Source organism: Watersipora subatra, chromosome 3 (assembly GCF_963576615.1).
Source record: "Watersipora subatra chromosome 3, tzWatSuba1.1, whole genome shotgun sequence".
Classification (NCBI taxonomy): Eukaryota; Metazoa; Bryozoa; class Gymnolaemata; order Cheilostomatida; family Watersiporidae; genus Watersipora; species Watersipora subatra.
The window spans coordinates 21,914,667-21,941,962 of record NC_088710.1 but is presented as its reverse complement, the minus strand read 5'-3'; the positions used below and the strand labels follow the sequence as shown (position 1 = coordinate 21,941,962).

The 27,296-nt window shown below is 36.7% G+C and overlaps 1 protein-coding gene across 1 annotated transcript; it reads right to left on the bottom strand.

Annotated features, from left to right (window-relative positions):
• Positions 1–166: 166 nt before the first annotated feature.
• Positions 167–25,742, bottom strand: LOC137391594 (membrane-spanning 4-domains subfamily A member 4D-like). The gene is made up of 6 exons (XM_068078109.1): positions 25,595–25,742; positions 17,229–17,320; positions 16,129–16,185; positions 13,541–13,671; positions 8,045–8,204; positions 167–614 (listed from the first exon to the last, which is right to left on the bottom strand). The coding sequence occupies exons 1-6, from the start codon at positions 25,656–25,658 to the stop codon at positions 450–452; spliced, it is 669 nt and encodes a 222-aa protein (XP_067934210.1). The 5' UTR covers positions 25,659–25,742; the 3' UTR covers positions 167–449.
• Positions 25,743–27,296: the final 1,554 nt, after the last annotated feature.

The following is a 27,296-nucleotide window of genomic DNA, read 5'->3' as shown; positions in this document are numbered from 1 at the left end:
TCACTTTTGTGATTTGAGCACTCTGGTGCCAGCACATTGACTTTCTTAAAGCCTGTGAGGCAACCTAGTTGTTTCATGGCAGGAAGTCAACTCTCATTGGTAATGGGATTTGTGTCCCTTGCCTAAGCTCTGAGCTGCACTGATGAGGCTTCAATAGCCGAAACAGTACTGTCTGTAGCATGAGTATATATTAATGTATATATAAACACATATATAATGTATATATCAAATAGCTATAATAATATAGTCAAATTGATTAAAATATTAATGCAAGAGCTGAATAAAGACAAAATAGATTTAACAAGCAAATTGTCAACGTGATTTATCAACATGAACAGAATGTATGTACCAAGCTTATATGATGAAAAGGATACAATGATAATATCAGCAATATCAGATCTTTAAGCAGATCATAACATCCAGCCATCCTGGCTTCCAGTCAAGGCAGCTTACTGAGATCGGACAACTGATCCAGGCGCCATGTCATAGGTAGGATTGGCTAGGCCATTGATGTCTTGAGGAGGTGGTGGATACTGACTAACATAAGCCGGAGGTACTGGCACAGGTGCGTAGCCACCAGTAGTTACTGCGAATTGTTGCGGTGGATGAAATGTCTAAAGAAGAATCAGATGTCTAGTGTTCACACAAGTCTTTCCACAGCAAATATCACAGTGTGTTTAGATTTGGTAATGGCAAGATGAAGAAGTTGGAGTAAGTTTTACAAAGCGAAAGAATCATTACAAGATGGAGGGAGGGAGTAAATTGTTTTCTTGAACAAGGCGGGTGTTCGAAAACATTTTATAACAATTATACAGTAGACGCTCCTATAACGTAAAATCTAGATAACTAAAAAAATCTGTGAAGTTTTTGCTTCCTACTACGTAAAAAATTCCATATATAACGTAAAGTGTCAAGTTGGAGCAACTTCTCAAATTTGATTTGAATGGTAACATATCTTGTCGCACTTGTGAGAAAAAACGACGTGCGTACAGCATTATATAGATTTTATTATATATACAATTTTTAGAACATCCGAGTTCGTCGTGATAGATCGTCAGATATGTCGACAAAACAGAGAATAGGTAGCTGCATAATCATTCATAAATGCTTAAAAGGGATCGATTTGTGCAGGTGTTACAGCGTTGGTCCACCAATCGAAATCACGAGTTGAAGTATCGTCAAAAGTTATCTTTTATCCTAACCTTGACCATTAGATACAAATAGGCAATGAACAGGTAGTACCACTTTTTCATAGTAAAAATAATTTTTGTTCTGCTTTATTGTAGGTGTATAATATATTAGTTATTAGTTTTACTTTTCAGAATAGAGTTTGCTGTCTAGAAAAAAAGCAAATTGTTGTAAATAAACATCGAAGATGTGTGCTCCCATCGACTTGATGTAAAAGAACCGCAATCATAGTCTATAAAACCAGAGAAATTGATCCCAAAAAAAGAAAAGTTGTTGATGCATACCAATAATACTGCAGCTACGGTACATCCAACAAATTAAAAAGTTAAGTCTAGTTTTCCAGTTTGTATGACCAAAGGGGTAAGTTTGGAAAGATCTTGCAACGAATCAGACAATTTACACGTTTATTGCTCTTATAGCGTAAAATCCCGGTCCTCACTAAACATTCCTGGAACGAATTATTTATGTTGTAGGAGCATTTACTGTATAACATATTATCTTGAAACATCAGCACCTCAATGCAACATTGGTGATGCCAATCAAGCACATACGCACACATAAACAAGTTTCCAAAGATTGATAATGTAGCGGACACCTGGGTACGGACAGCGCCGAAGCACTACACAGGGCTGACAAGCAGATTGTGTGTCTATAGGGCGCTATAGTGGAGTGATGGTTGTACGACGCAATGTCAGCAAAAATTCCTGCATATGAAGCAACAGAAAAACAAGACCTATACGCACACACTAGTGCGACACTGTTGGTCGCAAATACTGTTTCCGCAGCATAAAGACGACACATCATGCGGGTGTTTCGCCTCAAAACTGTGAGACTGAATTGTGACAGAATTAAAGCGACATGACTGTTTGCACGATGGCCTTGCAGCATTATAGGGATGTGTCTCCCTGCTATCGCTGCATGGAACCATAGTGATAAACATTTTTGATTTTGTATTAGTCACATTTCCGCAAAAATTGTTGAGCTCCGATAAAATAGGAAAGGATAGGCTTCATACTTCGGTTGTCTATATTATATCTTAACCAAACAGTTTTTTGTGCATGTGACCCCTGGCGTATAACTCAATCTCCAAGGTATATATAATAAACCCATTTTTGGCATTGTGTGGTAGAACAGTGGATGACAGCTAGTCAGGGAATAGTCTTAAATTATGACTGATCTGTTTTATGTAGTTAACATGGGTAGCCAAAAGCCGTGGTCACATGGGCACCGAACCGAACTAAATGACGCAAAACGACGTCGTTTTCAGTTCTAAAAAGTTCGGCTGAGGACATTTCTGGCCGAAACGAACTATTTCGGTACTGCTCGAAATTTCGTGCCGAACCCTTGCTCTTATTGGCTGGTTAAAATTCTAGAATTCTAGCGAGCACGCGTCACATTTCTTCTTACTTGCGTGTGAGTAAAGTTAAAAAAGAAATGGGACGATACTTTTATTTCATTAAATAAACAACATGAAGCAATTTACGACAAGGTTCACCCGGACTTGTGATTGGGTTGCATAAATGTAAGATGTTGCACTTAAGTTTTGCATAAATGTAAGGGAATGGTTGTGATTTTCTTTCGTGTAGAGTATAAGTAATGTGTCATATTCATCCTGATGAACTATCGTTGACTGATTTATTTATGTAAAACCACAGTACTATGATAAAGACTGTTTTTGTTTGTTATGTACTCAGCATAGAAAAACATTCATATGTTAATAAAAAATATAATTATGTTGATGGGAAGGGTTAGCAAAATATTTGTATCGAGTGATTTATTTTGAGCAGCCGAACGATCTTCTGATAAATCTGCTGTTTAATTATAATTTATAATTGTTCCTCAAAGTTTTTTTTGTTTACAATAGAAATATTTAACTCAAATACATAACAACTACTAATGAAACTGTCCTGTCTCTATACGTATGGTATCTAGGAAGCGAAGTTACTTCGGTAGCCGTGTGACATGTGCCACGAACCGAACCAGCCTCCGAACCGAACCGATCCTACGTCGGTTCGGTGCTCGTGTGACCACGCCTAAAGATTGATGGCCACCCTGAAACAGGAACAGAAACACTTGAGAAATGTGTAAACTTGTGAGCTACCTTAAAACTGTACTCAAACCACCTAGCGCCATGTACTCAGTTTCCTGTGTAGAGATTTGATCAAAGCTATTACTTCCTGTATCTAGCAACGTACCCGTTGCTTATTACTATCCCACTATAAAGTATCTTTGCATTCTTGATTTGCACTTTATACACATATTTGACAAAGGCTCTAAACCGCCTTTCTATTCATTGAGAGCGTTAAAAAGATGCTCCATGCGATTCACAGTATATAAGCCAGCCTTCAGGCATATCAACTATCAGCCTCCTTCCTGCCATCATATTTCAGAGCAACACCCTATTAACTCTGCTATGCACCACTATTCAGATGTTAATTCCAGTGGTCTCACCAACACCCTATTAACTCTGCTATGCACCACTATTCAGATGTTAATTCCAGTGGTCTCACCAACACCCTATTAACTCTGCTATGCACCACTATTCAGATGTTAATTCCAGTAGTCTCACACTGAAACGCACGGATGCAAAAACAATGACAGTGAGATTGTTTATAACAAACATTAACAGAACTTAAGATAAAGATAGGCATACAACTCACTAGTAAGATCAGCTATCAAACTAGTTTTAGGAAATAATCTAATGCAAAACTAACTGCCACTTGGAAAAGGAGGAAAGAGGATATGAAAATCTATGAAACACTCATACAGAGTAGCAGTTATCTAGCCTAGATCCGCACCAGAGCATGGTTAGGGAGCCAGGCTGGTAATTATAAGGTCTTGCCAACGACCTTGTACCATTATTATTTATAATTGCAATTCAAAGTGCTATGTTCTAGTAGACAGGAGAAACAGTAAAAATCATGGCGATACATTAATACAAAGTCAATGATCTAAGGCATATCTACCAACACCATTTACAACAGCTCTAACATATCTGAGCTGTTAGGGCTGTTGATATGTTAATACCAGAGCTCAAGAACAGCTCTAAAATATCAGCGGTAGATCATGTCACGGAAAACTTATACCGAACAACTCAACCAGGGATCTGTGGGTAGCTGGCTAATACCCGAGTGCGTTTTTTAAGAATAGTAGACCTTTAACAAATGCTTTTAGTGTCACTGAATCCATCGTTATCCGATAATAGGTGAAGTTGAGTGAATAAAAATGTCGTCTGATAAGTCAATATATAACTGGCAGCAAATAATCTACAGTAAATAATAATTACTAAAAGCATGGACATACTCCAAACAGTGACACTGTTAATCACTAATCACATAGTTCATGAGAGCCTCAGGACAACTAATTCCTGTTTATCAGACATGAGAAGACAACCCTCGAAAGGCTATACCATATATTTTTTATATTATTTTATGGTAATGAGGAATGGCTATAGCAGAAATAGCTATAAGCAATATTTGGTTGGGTAAACAAATGAATGGATCGAGAATCGATACGCAACAAAGTGTGATAGTTGTCTAGCTCACAAGTAGAATACGTGACTAGATGATAGAATAGAGGTAAATATCAGACATGAAGAAACCTGACTAGGGAGTGAGGTTAACAATTAACAGCAGGGGTGTTTATTTTACCTGATGGTGATACGATCTTTTCCCGCAGGAATAGATAATCAACTCATTTATGGAATCAATAGATGTATTAAAACAAAGAAAGCAGCGACGCCTGTGATGGCGACAAGACAGTCAGTAGAGAGCGTCCAATAGAAATGGTCATAAGAGAGAGTGTCCAATAGAAATGGTCATAAGAGAGAGTGTCCAATAGAAATGGTCATAAGAGAGAGTGTCCAATAGAAATGGTCATAAGAGAGAGTGTCCAATAAAAATGGTCATAAGAGAGTGTCCAATAAAAATGGTCATAAGAGAGAGTGTCCAATAGAAATGGTCATAAGAGAGAGTGTCCAATAAAAATGGTCATAAGAGGGAGTGTCCAATAGAAATGGTCATAAGAGAGTGTCCAATAAAAATGGTCATAAGAGAGTGTCCAATAAAAATGGTCATAAGAGAGAGTGTCCAATAAAAATGGTCATAAGAGAGAGTGTCCAATAAAAATGGTCATAAGAGAGAGTGTCCAATAGAAATGGTCATAAGAGAGTGTCCAATAAAAATGGTCATAAGAGAGTGTCCAATAGAAATGGTCATAAGAGAGAGTGTCTAATAAAAATGGTCATAAGAGAGAGCGTTCAATAGAAATGGTCATAAGACTGGAGCGCACTATCAGTATAATAATGACACGGGGCGAGTTTACAAGAAGCCATTCAACTCTTTCGCTACTGTAAGCCGATATATCGGCTTTCGTGGTGGTAGAAGTACAGACCGTAAGCCAATACCCTAGGACACTTATATTTCGCTAGTATTTAGTTTCGTGAGTAGCACACAGAGTAAAATTTCGCTGCAACTTAATTTCGCAGCTCTGATGAGTGCGAAAACATAGTGATGTGAAAATAAATACAGTGGAACAAACAAATTAGATTCCTCAGGTCCGGTCCTCTAGTAAAAAAAGTTTTTATATTTGCGACTAGTTTGTATTTGTAACCCGCAGGTATAAATGTATGGCAGAAATCGATAATTCAACGTGATCGCTTGCTGCCATTTGTTTCTTGGACTATCAATGGCGTCTCGGTCCTTTCCGTCGTGACCGATATAGTACCAATATTAGATCTCAAGTATTTATAGCAAGCGATGGCCATGGCACGTTTTGAGTTCACAATATTTCAAATTTAAAAAAAATCAAATACAGTACATGTCTCATAAAAAAGAAAATAGATAACAACCAACATCACAACCAGAACTGTATAACATGGTTGGACCTGGTGAGGGTTGTTATCGTTTTTGGTTGGCAGTAAAATTCATCACTACAATAAGTATTATTTAATTGTATGACTTCACCTACCAGACTTTCATCCTCATCAGCTACAAATTCGGTGACTAAACTGATATCATCATCTTCTTCGTTTGTCTTGGCTTTTCCAAAAAAACTTGTTATCTTAATTTGCTTTGCCATGCTGCTCATTCGGTGTATTAACGAATTTACTAGAAATTTCCCAATGAGCTCAATCACACACAAAATTATCTGCATTTCTAATATCACGATTTTGTTGTGGATATCAATGAACTACAGGGCCGTATTCCCTTGGACAGCTGGCCGGCTAAGACGCCCCAACTTTTTAGAAATTTCATAGTCCAACGGCTATAGAAAGGTTTTTATCGCTGTAGAATATCACTTTATTCGAAGCCATAGATACAAACATCAACTTTTAGTAGTTCTTAGGCGTCATTATTATCTTCATCAGCGGCAAAATATTCTTGTTAACGACTTTTATAAAGGTTTGCATAATATCAAGTTTTAGCAAACATCTGCTTGCCCATATCCTACTTAATGAACTTGAAATAAAATCGGCAAAAATGATCTTTGTTAAAACGCTTAAAAGAAAAAGATGTCTTCTTTCTGAGCTTTTTAACTGCATACAAGTTTTGCCTGTTTTAATTTTAAAACGTTTTGTCAGTCACATCAGCTAAAACAAAGCAAATCTCAAAAAATAGAAAAATGTTGATACTTGCCAATAAAATTTTTTAAAACTTCACGTGAGAGGCCCGGCTGAGGCCCTACATAAGAGAAACCTGTTGGGAGCTTACAGCACCCCCCCCTCCTTCTCCACACCCCAGATGTTCATAACTAGTCGTCTAACATTAGCCCCCCAACTTGCAACCAGTGAATACAGGCCTGTGTAGAACATAGCTATTTAATTTCGAATTTTCGCTAGTTCGTTATGATAGTTTAGTTTCGCGCATGAATTTTTCGCGTGATGATGACTCCGCGAAAGTTAGATGCCACGAATACTTAAGTGTCCTAGGGTAGATCAGCTTATGGTCCTTGTTATGGGTCGATATATCGGCTTATTAAGCAGGGTTCACTTTTCTTTTTATTATGAAGCCCACATATCAGCTAAACCAGTCAAATTGTGTCTCCAACAAAACAACCTTGTTGCCAATCACGTACAACCAGTAGAAAATTTTTTGGCTCAGCATTTCCATTTCTAATTATTCTTCAAAACGGGAAAACCAGATCGTTATTGTCATGGCAATAAGATAAACACCGCGTTCGTGCAACGCAAAGGAAGCGTGAGAAACTTTGCGAGATTGGGATTCACTAACTAACTTTATACTTATTTTGTAGAGAATTTTGTATTGAATAAGATGTATTTTACAGTAAAACAATATCTGTTCTGATTCTCGAGATATCGCATAAATACTAGCGGTATATCGATTTTTCGAAAATCCCTTCAAATTAATTTGGTCAGAATAACAAATTTAATGCGGGAGTGAAAGCGTTAAAGATCGCTGTGGCTTTTTTTTAGAACATCAGAATTGTTCATAGCAGCAGCAATGCAGTTGTGTTTAAGCAATTGATATGTGATTCATAATGAACTTTAGTTTCAATTTACAGGATTGCTAAAGGTAATAAGCGCTACTTTTATGTTGTAAGCACTTTTACAAACCACTCATGAAGGTAAAAAAAATGTTGTTTTCAATCGGAATGTTGATTTATTCAGATTCAAGCGGAAGAGCGATTAGGACGTCTATAGTTGTACTTCGGCAAAGGGACCGACGGAATAGAGAAGCATAACGCTGCAACTTCAACGCAATAGCCGATATCAATAACGACGTTCACAAGTAGCAAGTCAGCCAAAACATCAATGCCAGAGCAATAGCTCAACATTCCTCGGTATGACTCATTCAGCCTTTACATGAAAAAGTCAATATAGTGAAGATATATTTACCCGAGGGCTGTTGCAGCAAGTTCCAGAACAAGAGAGAGCTGAAAGGACAATTAGCAAGATGAAACTGATGCCATTGATGATGAAAACGCCAACAGGCAGCGACGAGAGTATTTCCTCAGTGTCCCTGCCCAAGTAAACATTCAGGTGGAAGTCGGGCAGACTACAAGCGAAGTATGAAATCTGTAATCATGTGCGCAAACTGAATTTATCAGAAGGTTAAAAAAGCAACTTTTTAAAGTTTAACTGACAGCATTTTGAAATTAAATCTATTTATAATAATACTAACTGAATTCCAGACGTTGCACAGGCAATAAAAAACAGCTTATAAACAGTGGCCCAGGTAATGCAGTTGCCATTGGCTAAGTTCACAGATTAGCAAATGGCAAAATTAGCCAATTGGCTAATTTGAGTAACTTGAGCTAGTAACTTAAGATTGTCTACATAATTTACTATAATAACAGCCATGACACCCGCATGTAATCGCTACAAGCTGGTGTCATGATCTCATACGCGATAAATCATGATCTTCAAGCATACTAGTAGTAACCAACAGTATTTTCACAAGGTCTGGAAGCGTGCATATTTTAACAGGTGTAATGTGTATGACATCGTATTACAATCACTATGTTTCCATGATGCGTAGTGCTTCGGAGTTGCGCTATCTCCGAATCATGGAAACGACGTCTTCGCACTGAAATCACTGCGCACTGAAATCACTGCGCACTGATCAGTGCGAAGCCAGTGCAAATTCGCAGCAAATAAACAGCGACTGCGCAGTGGCTGCGCATAGCTCTCATGCCGTGGATACGGATTCTTCGAAGGCCATACACTAGTACAAAGGTTGTCCTGCTAATCTTGTTTTTTTTTATTCTTCCGATCTTCTTTCACCTAAATTTAATTATGGTCTGCATTCACGAGGATGATGAGGTGATTACTTTCCTGGACTTTGTTATCGATGCCAACACATTTCGAAAAATAGTTGGCAAGTCCTAAATTAACGTATAAATAATATATTACTTAAAAATACTTATTAAAAATATATTACTTTGTAAAAAGTGTGTTAAGGTTTGTAAAACCTTGTGAATGTGTATTGTAAATAAAAGTATAATGACGACAGAATCATAAAAAGACCGTTTATGACGTTCGGTATCCGTGATCGATTCTATTTCTCCATCAGGCGATTCGATTTATACAATTTCTCTTCTCTGGCTAATTTGCTGAAATTCTGAAAACCACTGCGCAGCATGGAAACGTACAATCCCCTCGACTTCGGAGGGGGGCTGCTTCGCAGTACTGCGCACCATGGAAACATAGTGTATGTAGTTGTGTGGCCCAGAGGATAGCATAGTTGTCTGCAGACCTAGAAGCTCCGAGTTCAAATCCAGTGTGGAATGGATTTTTTCGTTACTAAAAGTTTACCGCTATAACTGAACATTGGGACGATAAACGACCAATGACAAACACTGAGATTTGCTTAGATAGATAACCCTGATAGTCCGTTTTTCAGCAATGATTTTAATGAAAGAACAAAAAATTAGTTTTGAAGACAAAAACAATGATGATGTGAGCTCCAGGCGGTGGTATAAGACAGCCATTTTTTCGACAAAATAAAGATTTATGAATTAAATCAATGCATATGATTAGCCAACGTGTGAACATGAGCCCTTCTGTTGGAAACCATTGCTGTACACTTTCCCATTTGGCCGTCACAGTAGGCTGTTAAGGTTACTCAACATGGCAGATGATTATAATGCAAGTTCAATGCAAATTTCACAAATACCGAGAAAGTCTGCGCGTATTAATACATTAAACATTGAATTTTGAGTAAATGGTTATCAAATTGCACCAATCAGCCTGTGAGTACGTCATATGGAGTGCACTAGCAATTTTTCCTTCATACAAAACAGGAGTTGAAAAAAATTGTCCGTAAAAAATTAGCTACTCTCGGAAGTCATTGGCTTAAACCTGTGTAAGCATGATTATTTATAAAATTTGTGTTTTATAAATAAAGATTTTGAACAAAACAAAGTGATTTTAATATAATTACAAAGCGTCGCACTCGCTTCCAGTCGATATCTTGCAAAGATCGCAAATCTTGCTGTCCAGTTCCAAGATTCGATATTGTTGATAAAACCTGATATTCGGTTGAAATTACGCAAAAATATTCCTGAAACCTTAGTCAGTAACATTATCTGCTGCTGTTATTGCAATAAACATTTGTGCTGTCAGTTAACTTTGAACCTTTAAAGTCGGTATATCATGACACGAAATGCTACTGCCTGCAAAAGATAATTTTAAAACAGGAACATAAAGCTAGCTTCTAGATTATTTTTTGCATTCAAGGGGGGTTTCAGATGCACAGCGACTCGGTGTTTTGTTAAAGAACGCTGCCCTTTTCAACGATACGTCGAATAGGCATATGCATGCTCGCTGTAAATAATTACAAAGCCGGGTTCGTATATACCCCGCAACGTATTCAGCTTAAACTTCCGCAAGGAACTACACGCAAAACCTTCCCATAATGCACTGTACAAGTAAAGGTCAGAACTTTCAAAACTGCATGGCGAGGGGCCCTTTTCGTGCGATCATCAGGCGACAAAGCTTTATGTGAAAATAAGCCACCGAACCTAGCGCCGCATGTGGTTTGCCGTGCGAAATTACCGCCGGAGTCTCGCAGCCGATATGGGAATCACGCTTTACCTACCCACCATGCTTTTGCTTTCTATGGCATAAGAAATTCTATAACCTAACTATAGAATAATAGTTCCATAATATAAATGCTAAGTAAATGGAATGTCAAATTCTATTTGAATAACTCGAGTCTAATAGTTATCCTTAAAAATATTGTTTTCTCCCTTATCGCACTTAGAGAAAAGAAAACAACGTATAGAGGTATCTCTATAGATCTATGTACACTAGTACCCTCACAGCTTAGCATGCTATGAGAAACCATCTGGTGTGCCGATATAACAAAGATAATAAGTATGTGCACAATTATTCATAAATACTTAAAGGCAGTCAATTGGTGCAAGTGTTAGAGTGTCAGTCTACCAAACTAAATGTCACGGATCAGAGACCTATATAAATCACACTTTTATCTTAGCATCTAACCTTGGCTTTGGAAACAAACGGATAGACAGACAGACACTGGTAGACATTTTAGTTTCACTTCATTTTAGACATTCGATTTTCTTTTGCTGCATAGACCATGCTGCCAAGGGAAAAGTGAAAAAAGCTGATTTAAATTGAAACACTTCCCTTGAACCAATGCAAAATCACCTAATCAGTACCAAACTCAATTTTCACTGACATGCTAAGAGTAAAACGACAAAATTTTTAGGCAATTTTTGAACCCATATATGAATTGGCATGTACTACAGAGATGCCTAAAAAAATAGAACAACATGTCACAAACGTATTCTTATAGGTTTGTGTTGGTTTATTGTATTCTTCACTCGTTCTAACAAAATTCATTTCTACCACAAGTATTTTTGACATAGGCTGTGTTTTTGGCTGTATAGGCTGCTCATGTTGGCTAAACTTGTTCTTACATCACACACGCTGTAGCGATCACTAGACTCGGCTTGCTGTGAGACGTTTGTACTAGCAATAGTTGAATTAGAGTTTGATTGGTGACATTTCTCTGACCTTTCTTTTTCAAGATAACCTTTCACAATGTATTGTATGTTAGTGCTATAGAGTGGGTAGCGCCATACTGCACACGCAATACAGTGGAACCTCTACTTACGAAAGACTCTACATACAAAACTTCAAAGTTATGAAACATTTTTTGTAGAAACTTTGCTTCGATTTACAAAAGATATTTCTAAATATGAAAGACTGGTTGGAGTACAACATATCTTTTGCTTCTAGGATTAGGTTTATGAATGCATTTCCTATTCACACCGAATGTTAATAAATAAATAAATAAATGCATTGCACCAGATAGTTTGAGAACGATGGCTCAATCAAACGGTAACAGACAAGGTTTTGCAATGATAGAAAAACTCACCGTGTGATGAACTGCAACAACAAGTGGTAATGTCAATGTTTCAAAATTATTATTGTTTTTAAAAATGTACATAGTTACTAAATTCATTTAGTAGTACAGATATATAACAAAAAAAATTAGAAACTCACCAAAAAAAACTGTAAAAAAAGTTTAATACTTTTTTTCCCTAATTATTCTAACATTCCTATTCATCCCATTTTGTGGTGTTTCATTTAAGTTTATTAGTAATAAACTTTTAAGTTTTGGTTAAAAATTCAAATAAGGTTGAAATATTTTGATTAATCGGAGGATCCTTCGTAGCGAATGATCTTTGAATACTAAACATGAAAAAAGAAGGGTCAAATATTTGTAATTTCATTAGCATACATGTATGTATTAAAAATATGCTATGAAAGTTCAATCTTTGAAGCTCAGAACCCCAGTGATTATGGAGCGACAGTGATGACACCGATCAGGCCACACAAATAGACTGCAGCACTACTAGATACATGCAATTGTTATTGTAGTTTTAGGGGAAGTCCCTGTACAAGTCGGGTATGCCCCTTCTAGATAGTTTAAAGGTTGCACATACGCATTACAGTTATTTGGTATCAAAAAGTTCATCATGTCTTATTCTGCTGTGTTGTGTTAGTGCAAAATATGTGGAAATGTGATTACAAGCTCTTAAAAGCTCAAAAACGAGCAGTTAATGGCAGCCATCACGAAAATGCCGTTTGGAATCTCTTTATTTCGATGACTGCTCAAACATTGTGGTTATTGTTTTGACACGTGATGTTGTCACGTGAAATTAAAGGCTCAATATAAAACGTCTTGTAGTATTGGTTTATGACAAACACTTAGGGTTCTTTCGGAAAGCCCTTATCAAATATAGATGCTCGCTACTTCACAGTTTCGTTTCATCCTGGTTTAATCATCTAGTCGTAATCTAATCATGTGACCCATATTTTCTGCCAGATGGCGCGAAAGAATTCTGCAGCATTTTTCGTGGATCACAGGTGACTAACAGGCTTCTCATGTTTATTAGAGGAAGATATGCACTTCTTCAAGCTAAGATCAAAAAATTAAATGAATTTTTACGGTAGGTTTAGAGATATCAGTGCTCAAGGTGACAGCATTACAATGATGATGAAATAGACGCGTACGGACATCAGAGATGGTTTTATTGAATGCTTGAAGTATATTTGTGAAAATATTTCGACGAATGAGGTTGCACGAAAGTGTAACAGAAGCCATCGTGTTCAGCTATGTCCCATTTGAGCCGTTTTGGAGAGAGATTCCAATGTACGGCGGTTTCATGATGGCCACGATTAACTGTTCTTTTTTGAGCTTTTAAGAGCTTGTAATCACATTTCCACATATTTTGCGCCTACAACACAACAGAGTAAGGTGAATCTTTTGATACCGATCAAAAGATCGGTATCAGGATGTCAGATCCTGATTCTAACAATCAGGATGTCAGAGTAATTATTTGAATATAAACCTACATCGTAGACGGGCCGAAAATAATGTTGCTATGCTTAGAAAACAGGTCACCAAAGGCAACAAAAGCTGCCACAATCGTCGCTCCTAGAGATATCAGGATGGCGAAGATGGTGATGACGATGGAAGAGACGTACTACAAGATAAAAACAAAACTAGTAAGACGAATTATTTAAATTATAATAGCAGGGGTTCAACAAGACGCTACCATTCTTATGATATGCTTTAAAGAGCGTTAGAATACAATGACTCATCATATTCTAATGTACGAGTAAAACATCAAATGAACAAAAAAGGTGAAACAACCAACCAGGGTTGTTACGCTTCAGAACTGCAGCGCAGTACGCAGTAATTTCGCGATGCAATACTACTTTTTAACATGCAGTAGACATTTACAGCTACTGCACTCCTACTGCATACGACATGCTAATTGTGATCAATTTGCTTGCTCACTCATACTCCAGTTTGAGTAGCATTCAGATCTTGTGTTGTGGTTGTGTACAAGTCAACTCAATACAACGCAAAAGTTCCTACTGCATCTACCACTGCGGACCACACACTAGCAGCACTGTACACGGTACAGCAGAAAATATCACCCCTGTGCCAATACTGCTCACAGTGCAATAAAATAGGTGTATTGCATGTATAATGCATATTGTGCTGAGGTAAAAGTATGCAATGCAAGCGTACTTTCCAATTCTCTACTCATAGATGCTGAACTTATTAAGGATGTTTATAGCATTATCGTCTACCCATCCCTACAGTGGATAAACCACGGCACTGCGGTGACACATGACTCCAAGCAATAACCTACAAGCCTCATTGGCGGGGGTAAGCATATGCTTCCAGTGGGTCATTTAAAACTACAGCCGAATATCTTTCTAAATAGTTCATGTTTGTGTGCTGCTATACTCAATGCAAGCCATATAACACAAATGTTCAGGGAATACTAAAAATGTTTCTATTGGATACGCTCATTGGTCATATTCCAACCAATAAAGTAAGCCCTTGGTTTATTGCATAGCATTTCAGAATTCTACAAACGAAATGTAATTTGTTCTTATGTTAGCATCATTTTATGTTATTTAACAAATATGTTACGTTATGTTAACACTATTTTATATTAGATTAACTATTATGTTTAATTAGTTCCATAGCCTGAAAACCTGTGATATCGCCCTACTTCTGATGATCACAGATAGCAGTTAAACAAGTACAGTATACAACTTATATAATGTACTGTTATACATGGTTTATCTGCTGTCACGTTACGATTAACTTGGCAGCAGGGACATAGAAGCGTGGCCTGCTCATGCATCACCCTGTGAGAGCGTAGGTAAAAGAGGTAAGAGAGGTGATAGATATGTATAGCCTAACTTATTCTGACCAATAATATAAGACCTTTCAATTAAAGTAGCTCCTTGCACATTAAAATAATTTACATATTCATTTGAACTTTCCTTTTCCGTATATTCCGTTCACGTTGAATTTTACGTTATTTTAAATGTTGAGTCAAATATTTGTTCAAACTCTGCGCCGGGCTCGTAAATCCTTAGCTAAGGCCAGATGTAGAGGTTTGACTGTCGCTATGTTTCGAAGATGAGCATTTGGAGTTGTGCGCAGGTGTGTTACCGTGCAACTTGAAGTTGTGTTACCGTGCAACTTGAAGTTGTGTTACCGTGCAACTTGAAGGTTTTAACAGACATCCATTGAAATGATGCCATTGCATTCAACACCTGCCTTCCGTAAAAAGATTAAGCTGCTGCACCAATTATTGACACCACAGATCAATAAGTAGTGGATGCATTCTTGTTAACTTAGCAGCATTCATACATTAGCATATTCATCCCAAACCGCTAAAATCAACATAAAAATGATTAAGTATGAAAATTTTTAAAATTGAATAGACTGCGCAATATTTTAATGCGCATCATTTGCAAGTGCTGTTTCCATAATTATTCGCAAGCGTGATGGATTCGATAAATATTTGCGAGTAACAAAACTTTCCATGTTTCCAGATGTTTCCATGATGCCGATCTCTTGCGGACTGGCTCGAACTTGCGCCTTGCGCAAGTTTGACACAAACACTATGTTTCCCTGCGCGCCATGGAAACATAGTGTGTATGTGTAAGCCTTAACTGTAGCTCAGCATATAGGTACCCCCTTCAACAAGAAATATTTCTGACTTCTGATATTTCTGGTCCAGATGGGTAAATATACAGTACAAAATCCCAAATCTAGAGCCGTATAGCTTCACAGAGCCCCGCATCAAAAACCGGAAACAAAAACGCTTGTTTCTAAACAAACCCTATCGACATACTGATCTCTAATGTAATATTCTTTCCTCGTTCTCAACATCTCACTTTTTTTGCATTTACTTTGTTACAAAAAAGTTATTAGTAACTGTTTGTAGAAAATTTTGTTCTCTTTCAAATGGTGTATGATACAACAATCGGTTTTAGAGCGACTGCCAATAGAAGTAATATTGGTTGGTTAATATTGCGGCCTCTCCATTATAACTTAGTAGAAACAAACAGACTTTGTAAACAAACAGGCCACGCCTACTATAAAAAAAGGAAATAGCGAGACTCACCGGGCATTTGTGACCGGAGGCTCCGGCAGCGATGGCAAGGACGGATGTCAGAAAGTACTACAAAATCACCAGAAAGTAAAATTGAACAGCATGATACACAATTGACTTATAATTTTATGAGCAATAAATGAACTGAGATACCTTGAAACCTCTATTTGAATACCATGGCGCTGTATTTTCAACCCTTCCCCTATAGTGGTACTTTATTAGAGGTGGCATTCAAATTTTTCGAATTTTCGAATTTTTCGGCATTCTAACGGCCGTTATTCCGGCATTGCCTAAGGTGTGTTAGAAACCCAAGCCATAGAAACCCAAAATTCACATGCCTCTGTCTACAAAGGCTGTTTCCAAGTAAGAGCGTAAACCAATCAAATTAATTCTGGCACAGGATGCTAGACTATAATTTCACTTCTATTTGTAAGTTTTTTAAATATCTTTATCTACTTTCTTCGTTATAATGACAAATTTTTTTAGAATGATATGACGTTGGTAGGTCATGGATGATTGTGAAGAAAATGAAGAATTTTATGATACTAATTATAATTTTCCAGTTTATTTTGTGTCATGAAATGATGATAAACGTGTGCTTGATATATATGCTGCCGATGTAAATATTTCTACGAGTTTTTTAAATCGCACGAATTTTTACATTTTTAGCCTGAATAATGGTGAAATACTGGTTTTGTTTCTGTATGATGACATTTGCTGCGTGTTGCCCGACCTTTTTACCCTATAGTGTTTTACCAAATATCATTGTATCATGAGCACATTTAGATATAATTAATAAGTTAAAAACCTTCCGGATACATGTAATTGGACAAGAAACGCCAGGGTTCAAAGGGTTAATCAAAGTTATAGGAATTTGTTAAATACATGAAAGCAAAGCAGCGTTTACCCATTGCTATAGCTTTTTGTTCCATAGCTATAATAACACAGATTTAAGTTGGTTATTGACATGCGCTAATGCTCATGGCAGACACAATGACCAATTATAAATTACTCCTGATTACAAGAAAGTTGTCTTACCCTACCCTATTGTACCTATTTTCCCAAAGTGTGTAGATATTGCCACTGCCATATTTTCAACGAGCGATACTCACCCAACCACCAGCAACCAGCTGGAAGACAGACGCTTCAACTTCTAAGTATGTTAGACCGAGTGTAGCTATAGATGTACCACACAGAGAAAGAGCTGCAAAATACAACATCTTGGTGAGCCCTAGAGTAACTGTTTGCATGTTGATAGGAATTATTAATACAGCTCTATGAGCTTAAAGGTTGACTTGCAACAAAATTCACATTACAGTTATTTGGTATCAAAAGATTCGCCATGTTTTACTCTGTTGTGTGGTAGGTGCCAAATATGTGGAAATGTGATTAAAAGCTCTTAAAAGCTCAAAAACAAAAAGCCGCCGTAGATTGGAATCTCTTGATTTCGATGACGTATCCGCGCGGTATGGTTATTGTCTTGTCACGTGATGTTCTCGCGTGAATTGAAAGGCCAATAAAAAGCTCAATATCAAACTTATCGTAGCAATAGTTTATGATAATCACTTCGGGTTTTACCTAAGACCCCGTATCAAATATAGATGCTCGCTACTTTACAGTTTCGGCTTGGCCATTCCGTTCGACTATTCATGTCTGAGTTGCGATCGTAAAAAATTCAAATATATAATATCAAATTCTGAAGAGTTAAGACCCTGGCGTTTCGAGCCTGACGCTCTATCTGAAGAAGATCCTCAACAGAATCAAACCTCCCAGCAAGTAAGCACCGCCACTAGCCAGCTCTTATGTGCCAAGCTAGCTAGTAGTAATAGTTTTAGCTTGAGAGTGATAGAACGAATATTATTATATATGATTTTAATGATGATAATTATCGCTTCAATATTGCGAAAAAATAATTACAGATTTTTCTCGAATGACAACATTAACAATTTTAATATTTAAATCTAGTGCTGCACTGATATACTGTTGGATAACATCGACCTGATGTATTAGCTATGGTTGCATAGACATATCTGTTCATTTCTTTAGGAGCTAATACCACCGGCTACAGAGTGGTGTGCCTGCGAGCGTTGTCAAGACATGCCATCTCTTCCTGAATGTTTGTGCTGCCATTATGCTGAGTTTGCGCATTGTCTCCTTGACCGAGGGGAGCATGAATGCCTGTGTATGCATCCTGGTGTAAACGAATTTGTGGCGTCTGCACCCCTTGAGTTGAGGTGGAATAATTACCTGCGATATCATAGTGAGTTGGATATTCATTTAATGCCAACAACACCAAGGCTATGCTAATGTGTCAAGCATTATCTACAATTCTTGTGTTACACATTTAATGCATCAGTTGAACACACATATTCTGAACTCGTGGAACACAAGGAGAACTGGTATATTTGGCTTGTACACTTACTACAGTAGAGAGTGTATTAGTTTTATGATTTTATTATATAAAGATCGAGATTATTTTGATGATCAGCAATTATTGTTTTTCAATAGTTGTTTTGGTAGATAATCTATTCCCATTTGGAGAGCCATCGCCAAATGCTCGGAAAAGGTTGTGTGCATACCGCAATCTTGTGTTTTGGGTTATGCCGCAAATCTTGTTTGCAAGTCTGCAAACTCTTCTTCATCATCCGTTGGTGGGAAAAGAGCCCGAATCTTAGACACCAAGCATGCAGGTAGAGGCCGTCGCTCACGGCGACAAATTTGCGGCATAAGCCAAAACACAAGCTTGCAGTATGCACACAACCTTTGTAACAACATCCGTTGTAATGGACCTCACTCTCAGGCCGTGGGAAATTAGATCGGACTGGCATCGCTTGAAGCCTTCCAGCTCCATGGTGTTAGAGCTGGTGGTCTCTGTTGCCTGCAAAGTAAAGAAAGTTACGACCAACAATTACTTTCACATTATTTGAATGAACTATTTAGCTAGATGAGCAACTTCATGTTTATGTATTGATAACTACTAAAAAATTTGGGTTTTTGTCAGGCTGTGAAGTAAAAACTGTCAAAGTTTTACCTTGACAAGATGGCTGCTGACTATTAAACCGCAGCTCTGATCCATCATAGTGTAGGCTCTGTATAGTGCGCAATGCCCCGGACTATCGCATCTACCGTCACCTGCCAAATCAAGCTCCCAATCGATTGCTGCCATCAATCCCTCGTTATGCAGGGTGTACTGCTCAGCAATACACTGTAAAATATTGTAAAACTTCATTATACAAGATTAATTTGTATCATTATCATTAGTCTAAGAATGTAGAATCCTCTTCCCCCTTTTTGTGCTATATTATGATGAAGAATCAGAATTTTGAATTATAATATATTTTGCTTGAAGGATGACATATTTTCATTTCAAGAAAAAAATTGTTTCTAAATGTTGTTATTCAATTAGTGTGCCAAGCTTTTACTCACATTTTCAAAGTTTATGAGTAAATATTAACACTCACACCATGTAAGTATTCTCTTTGTTGGTAGAGGCAAACACTGTGGCTTGGTATTGCGATGTTCAGGAGCGACAGAAAACGGAGGTTCTGCGTAAGGCATCCGCCAGAAAAGAGTGATGCAGCTGCCAGCAGGGGGTTGATGACGTGAGCTCTGTTCACCCTGGCAGTTGTTTCCCAAGTGTACGATCGGTGACAGGAGGCACATGTAACCTTGAACTCTACCCATCCGCCTTCTCGCACCATCGTGAATGAGCAGGGGAGGGCACAGGTGTGACAGTGAAATAGTCGCTGGAGTGCTGTCACACTTACTATTATTTTCTCCTCTTTGAAGGAGGATTCGGGTCTGAAATCACAACACAATAGTTGACTTGCAATAAGATTTGTACAACATCATTTCCTGTTATTATATCATATTTGCTTGATCAGAAAAAGAATAAATATATAGCCATGCAATCATGACACAGATTTTACAAAACCCTATCAGAATCCATGATATTGTAAACATAAAATGTGAGTAATAACTCTATGGATATTTTTTATATTTTGTCAAGTTTGGTTTAGTTTAGCTCTATCTTACATGTAATTGGAGAGCGTTTGACGCTGGCCAACATAGCGCTCAAACTCTTCCCAGTCTTCAGTGGTTGGCACAAACTCTTCATCTAATACTAATAATAATCAACTAATAATATTAATATGCTATTAACGATGATACCAGAAAATGACAATAACTATTTTATATAACATATCTATAAGTGAGTGGGGGTTAAGAAATTTGGCGAAATTAATCGTGAAACAACATTTTATCAATTATATATTAATATATTACGTTTTACAGATAGATATGCAGTATGAATTAGTTTTGTTATTATAATAAGAATAATACACGTAATTAAAAAGATAAAATACTAATAATATAATATTACAATTAAATGACATTAATATTGTTATATTAAATATAGATTAATACAGTACTATTAGGAGAATACTAGAAAATAACCCGAGTTACAACTACTAATACAAGTAGTTCATAAAATAAATTACTCACGTGCTTTGGTGATATGTGGAGTATTCAAACAGGTTAGAAAACATGTCGTCTTTGAACTGGCGAAAACAAAGGTAAGAGTAAGCAGGCGAATAAATAAAGTTTGTCACATCCAGCTTCACCCAGTTGCTCCACGCCCGGTGAAGGTCTGGTCTTTTCTCAGCTCTTGGCCAAAAAAAGGTGCTTCTCAGCTTGGCAGCTGCACAAACACTATGTGGCGCGTTAGTCATGATGACGAATTGAAATAAACAAGTTTAATATGAGAAAGCGTGTTTGCTATTTGCGATAGATCAAACTTGAACTGAAACTAACATTATCTGATCATGTGACTTACAATTCCCGCTATATGGCGCGAAAATTTTTTACAGCATTTTTCAACCATCATAGCGGACCAAAAGGCTCATCATTTTTATCAGAGGATGATATGCAATCGTTCAAGCTAAGCTTAAAAAATTAAACATATTTTTATGCTACGTTTTGAGATATCAGTGCTCAAAGTTGCAGCATTACGATGCCGATAAAATAGACGCGTAAGAACAATAGACATGGTTTTTATCGCAAGCGTGAAGTATATTTGTGAAAATAGTTCGACGAATAAGGATGCATGAAAGTGTAAACATAAACTATCTCGCACACATTTTAGCCGTTTTAGCACACATACGTCACATTTTAGCCGTTTTGGAAAACGAATCTAAACTAGGGCGATCTCGTGTGGCTGCGATTTTCTGTTCGTTTTTAGCTTTTACGAGCTTTTAATCACATTCCCACATATTTGGCACCTACAACACAATAGAGTAAGACATGACGAATCTTTTGATACCAAATAACTGTAATGTGAATTTTGTTGCAAGTCAACCTTTAACATTTTCTGCAGGCAGGACTCATACTTGCCAAATCTCCCGGTTTGGCCGGGACCCTCCAGTTTTTTAAGTCAGTCTCCTATTTGCACAAAATCTCCCGTCTTCCTCCAGCTTTTTCAATAAAAGTAGTGGTTTAATTTTTTTACTCGTCGTTTTCCCTTTGTTTACTAGTTGTGAGCCCTCATCATCATACAAAGTTAGCAACAATGAAACAGACCGCTATTAAACCGTATGTTTGCCATAAAACCTGGGCTATTTAAATTTAGCAACAATGATGTCTAATGATTTGCTCTACAGTTTTTCATCAATAAACAAAGATTATACATGGAGCTGTGACATATCGTTGGCAAACAACCATGACCTCGCATTGATAGCAGAGTACCTGAACATTGAATAAAATCATGGAAGGGTCTCCTATGTAGGTACCAAAGAAGAAAAAAAATTCACAAATAAATCTAGGCTTCAGATTCAACTACTACGTTTTTTTTTCTCAACTACTTGGCAAGTATGGCAGGGGTGACATGATACAAACAAGGATACCTATCGATGTTAGATCAACCTAGTTGTATAGAATGAAAACTAATAACATAAATAGTGGCACAAGCATAACTTTAAGTATAATATATATATATACAGTGAAACTCGGATAACTCAAACTTCAAGGGACCGAGCAAAAGTGTTCGAATTATCAGAGTGTTCAAGTTATCAGAGCACTGTCACAAGTCCATGTATTTACTTATTTATTAGTAGATACATGAACATATACAAACTATAATATAAATCAAAAGCACAAATGGCTTGTTTCAAATTAAATACTTCTAATGTAAAGTTTAAAACGTTTTTATCAAAAAGTATAGAGATTTTTCTATCACTTGAGATTGGTTTGTTGTTTGAGGTGATGTTATTGCCAGTATAAACTGTTGGTAGGTTTAACTCACCGATGCTTGTAGATTTGTATTTGTAGAATTGGAGTTACTTATATTAATGCAGACGCCATGGCCATGGTCTTGTTGAATGAGTCCTTTACTTGACTCGCTGATATAGTCTCTAATAAATGTGTATATTTATAATCTCTAAGTCAACAGCCAGGACGTTTTTTAGATTGACATTGGCAAAACTTGATCGTTGCTGAAATGCTCAAAGAAAAGACATCTTTTTCTTTTGAGCGTTTTACCCACGATCAATTTTGCCGATCTTTCTTGAAGTTTTTGCAAAGATTACCTTACTTTACCTGGGATTCGTTAAGAGCAACACTCCGAGGCAGTTCAATTAAAAGTTTTACGAGGTTTTACGGTACATTGTATATCACTCACGCTTTTTGAATGGATACTTATTGAATGTACACACGTATTTTGTGTTTAGGTCAAACGATGAAGTTTTTTAGCTAAGACAACGTATACGTTTGATTACAACATTTTTAAGACGTTTTAAACATTCAACATTCCGACGTTAATTCAACACGGAATCAACGTCAGAAAACTATTCATCACGGGCTAGCCGGGTCACGCACTCAAGGATTTTCGCCACGCAAATACAAAACAAAAACAACATGCTGTTTTTGTTTTGTATGTGCGTGGCGAAAATCCTTGCACCCGTGACCGGGCTAGCCCGTGCTATTCATCGTATAGAAGTATAAATCAAATTTCACCAAACCTTTAGAACAGTCGTTGACAAAAATATTTTGCCGATGGAGGTAATAACGACGCTTATGAATTACGAAAAGTTGAGGTTTACCTCTATGGCTTGGAATAAAGTAATTTTCTAAAGCGATAGCAACCGTTTCGGTAGCCGTTGGGCAAAAAACAGTTTGTTATAACAGTGCTGAATTCGAGTTATATAGAGCCATTTATCATTGCGTGGGAACGGACCAAGCAAATCCAGTCGAGTTAACCATGTGTTCGCTATATCCGAGGGCGAGTTATCCATGTTTCACTGTATATTAATATTACCTATATTAATACCTATAGGTTTATATATTAATATATATATATATAATATATATATATATATATATATATATATATACAGTCAAACATGGATAACTCAAACTTCACAGGACCGAGCGAAAGTGTTTGAGTTATCAGAGCGTTCAAGTTATCAGAGCACTGTCACAAGTGCATGCATTTAACAGAAGATACATGTACATATACAAACTATGTACAAAGCAAAATCATAGACTGTTTGTTACAAGTTATAGGGCCTCCTCATGTAAAGTTTCAAAAGTATTTATCAGGAAGTAAAGATGTTTTTCTATTACTTGAGATTTGTTTGTTGTTTTAGGTGATGTACTGCCATGAGGTTTTCAGATTAAAATTGGCAAAACTCGATCCTCGTCAGAACACTCAGAAAAAAAATCCATCTTTTTCTTCTGAGCGTTTTAACAGGAATCAATTTTGCCAATTTTAATCTTAAAACATCTTGGCAGTCACATCACCTAAAACTACAAACAAATCTTAGCTGACAGAAAGATATCTAAATTTTCGGATAATTTTTAAAACTTCACACGAGTAAACATTTACGACCAATCCAAAAATGCATGCTTCGCATCAGAGTAGGCCTAGTTGTATCATTTAAAAAACCTATCGAGTGTAGTCTATGAAAAGGTGTGTTATTCTTATATATCAACATATAATCAATCTTACAATATGCATTTTGTGCATGCGTACATGCAATATGCGTAACTTAGCTGACGTGTTAGCGACCCCATTAATCAGGTTTTATACGGTCTCCTAATCGGTTCCATTATACGGTACGGGGGAAATACATGTACACTATATACCTATAGGGAGCACTTTACTCGCTAGGAAGGCAGAGTAGTCGTAGCTCCGCGATTAATGTAAATTCCTTCGGATTAAAACAAACCAAAGTTTGTTTTAAGTTTGTTCCTTCGGCAAAAAACTGTTTGAGTTAACCGTGTTAAGTTCGAGTTATCTAAAGCAATTTATCATTGCGTAGGAACGAACCAAAGAATCCGTTCGAGTTAACAATGTGTTCGAAATATCCGTGGCCGAGTTATCCATGTTTGACTGTATGTGTGTGAGCGATGTTTATTGTGGTAATCAATAGTCATATTTTACAACATGTTTTCCACAAGGTATCACAGCTACCACAGGTACCACAATGGTATCATTAATTACAATGATAATGTTACTTCTAATCTTGCGCTTCATAACATATGATAACTACATGATCAGGTGGTGTACAGGGCAATGACCATTGTTTATGGTTTGACAGCATATTGAACCACTAAATGGCTGCAAGCCACAGGAACTACGCGTGGAACATTCTATGTATATTCTACGCATCAGCGCCTTCTAACTCTACTAATCACGTGGCTCTCATTATAATATTATATGTTAGATTTATCAGCTTTGTATAATATTATGAGTTAGCTTTATCAGCTTTGTATTATATTATGTGTTAGCTTTATCAGCTTTGCTCTATCAGCTTTGTTCATAACTACGTGTCTTGTACCAGAAACTTTCTTTCTGGTCTAGACCTTCGAACAATAAACTGCGTTTCAATTTTTCAAGCAATATTCCTTAATTGAGCAACTTACAACCAACATATTACAGCGCGTTACGCAGCGCATGTACTATACGTATTGCAGGCGGCCAATGGCTAGAAGATCTAAAGATACGACATTTAGTCTAGACGCTACTCACCAACAAAAAACTGTTCCTAGAGCGGTAACGAATGATATAAAATATATCTAAAAAGCTTCGTAAAATATGTCAATTCAGCATTCATGAGTCGATTATCCATAAATTTTATGGATAATCGACTCATGAATGCTGAATTGACATAATTCGCGAGTAATATTATTACTCGCGCAACATCGGCGCTAATGCGTAATTGTTTAAACTCAAGTTTTTAAAGCTGAAACAAAAAGTGTTTTACCGCCTTTAGATTATACGTATACAAGCTTCAAATATTAAAAGTAAAAACTGTATTAATGTCATAACTGCGTGCATAGAACCACAAGACAGCTTAAAATAATATTGCTCACACGAAAGAATTTGGCATGAACGCAATTTCTGGCTTCTATAATCAATTGTGTTGCTGCAGTTTAACTTTGTATAGTGTTAATAATCATCCCGAGTACACTAAACACTTACTTAGTATAAGCATTAGAATGCCTGCCACTAGCACTGCAGTGTCTACTCCAGTACGGCGTGCCATGTTGAAACTGCCTTTTTCTTCGATATAATGTTCAGTGTACAGTAATCTAGATTAGTGCTTGCAGCACGGCGCAGCGACTTTGAAGCGTACCTTATTTTTTAGGAAACTTTGTCTGCCAGTGACGTATACAGTTTGTATCGCACATCGCAGAGGGGAAAATTCTACGAAATAGTAATTGCTCAACGAGCCTGTTATACTCATCGAATACTGTTGCATAATTATTTTCAACTGTTATTTTGGATTCATTTCAAAGATACTATAAGTTTATTCTGTTAATGAAGCGAAACAGCTGTAGCATGGTGGGACACAATTACGAGTCTATCCACTTATCAAGCTCGTCGACCAATGAGAACATGGAAGAAGAAATAAAAAAACTCCTCAGTGGCACGCCTTTTCTGTAATAAGGCGTGTGATAGTGATAGCAACTATCCACTAGCTACTATCGGCTAGTCACGACAGCCTACTAAATCGTAACTTTGCGCGTATTATATGTCCAAATCATTGAATTGCTCCCAGCACTAGTATAGATATAGCACTAGTATAGATGCTGGTCACTATAACAATGCATGATTTGCTGATCCTTAGTAAAACATTTGTTATTGTACAAATGTTATTATACCCTTAACAAAGTTTACCAAAAGCCTCAGAAAATAGTGCGGCAATAATAGCATTCCTAAATAATTAATTTTTCTGGTTAGTTTAGTAGGTAATCAGCTTGTAATCAGCTACTTGAATATAACGACCAGATTTTGCGTTTTCTCTTTGGAATCTTTTACTACTGATGTGCAAGAGTGTCAAACGAATAGTAACTTTATTATTATTGCTGCATCAAAAATAAATTACTTTCAATTAAAGTAAAGTAATTTGCATGACTGAAAATTATAAAACAAAAATTCCTAGATATTCAAGCTCAACTTAAAATATAGTTAAATAAAAAACTGCAACAACTCAAATTGTAATGCCACGATTGTTTCTCAAGCATTCTGTGCTTCTTGAAAAACTAAGGTAAAAACAACTCATGTTAAAATCCCTTTATCTTCATATGTTTGGGATAACAGTAATGTTTTTTGCTATCAGTTCATCTTTTGCTATAGTTTTATGACTTAAACATTTATACGTATTCTAATCTAGCTCAATGATACATCACCTATAATTTATTTTTGTTGCAAAAAAGAACATTTTGACTTATTTCAAATTTGCATCATATTCCAGCATAATTATCTTATTACGATGAACTATGTTCCCAAATTTTGTGTTTTCTGAATTTGCCTATGCTAAATGTTTTTTTTACAAAAATTATAGGTATCCAGATTTTTCATGGTTTGTGTTTTTGTTTTTTACACGGCAGTTACAAGTTTTCAACTCATTTCAACTTACATCATGTGATATGATCACATTGTATAACAGCTGAAAATATTCTTATTCTGAAAATATCATTGCAATCTTCCACCTTATATCGGTTTTCTTAACAGAGAAAAGTATTTTAAACTCTAGGCCTATATGTCAACCCGTTTATTTGCTTTGATTGTCTAGCTGTTGCCTTTTTCATGATCCCTGTATATCATAATTCGAGAAACATTCCTGTTCAAGTTCCTGTTTTATCATGTCATGTGTCATTGCGTACAAACACAATATTTC

Bases quoted from the DNA above. Each gene is read 5' to 3' on its own strand.
- LOC137391594 (XM_068078109.1), bottom strand. From the start codon at position 25,658: ATGGCACGCCGTACTGGAGTAGACACTGCAGTGCTAGTGGCAGGCATT. The intron at 16,186-17,228 runs GTGAGTATCGCT...GTGATTTTGTAG, and splicing joins AGCTGGTTGCTGGTGGTTGG to TACTTTCTGACATCCGTCCT. The intron at 615-8,044 runs GTAAATATATCT...ATTCTTCTTTAG, and splicing joins CTTGCTGCAACAGCCCTCGG to ACATTTCATCCACCGCAACA.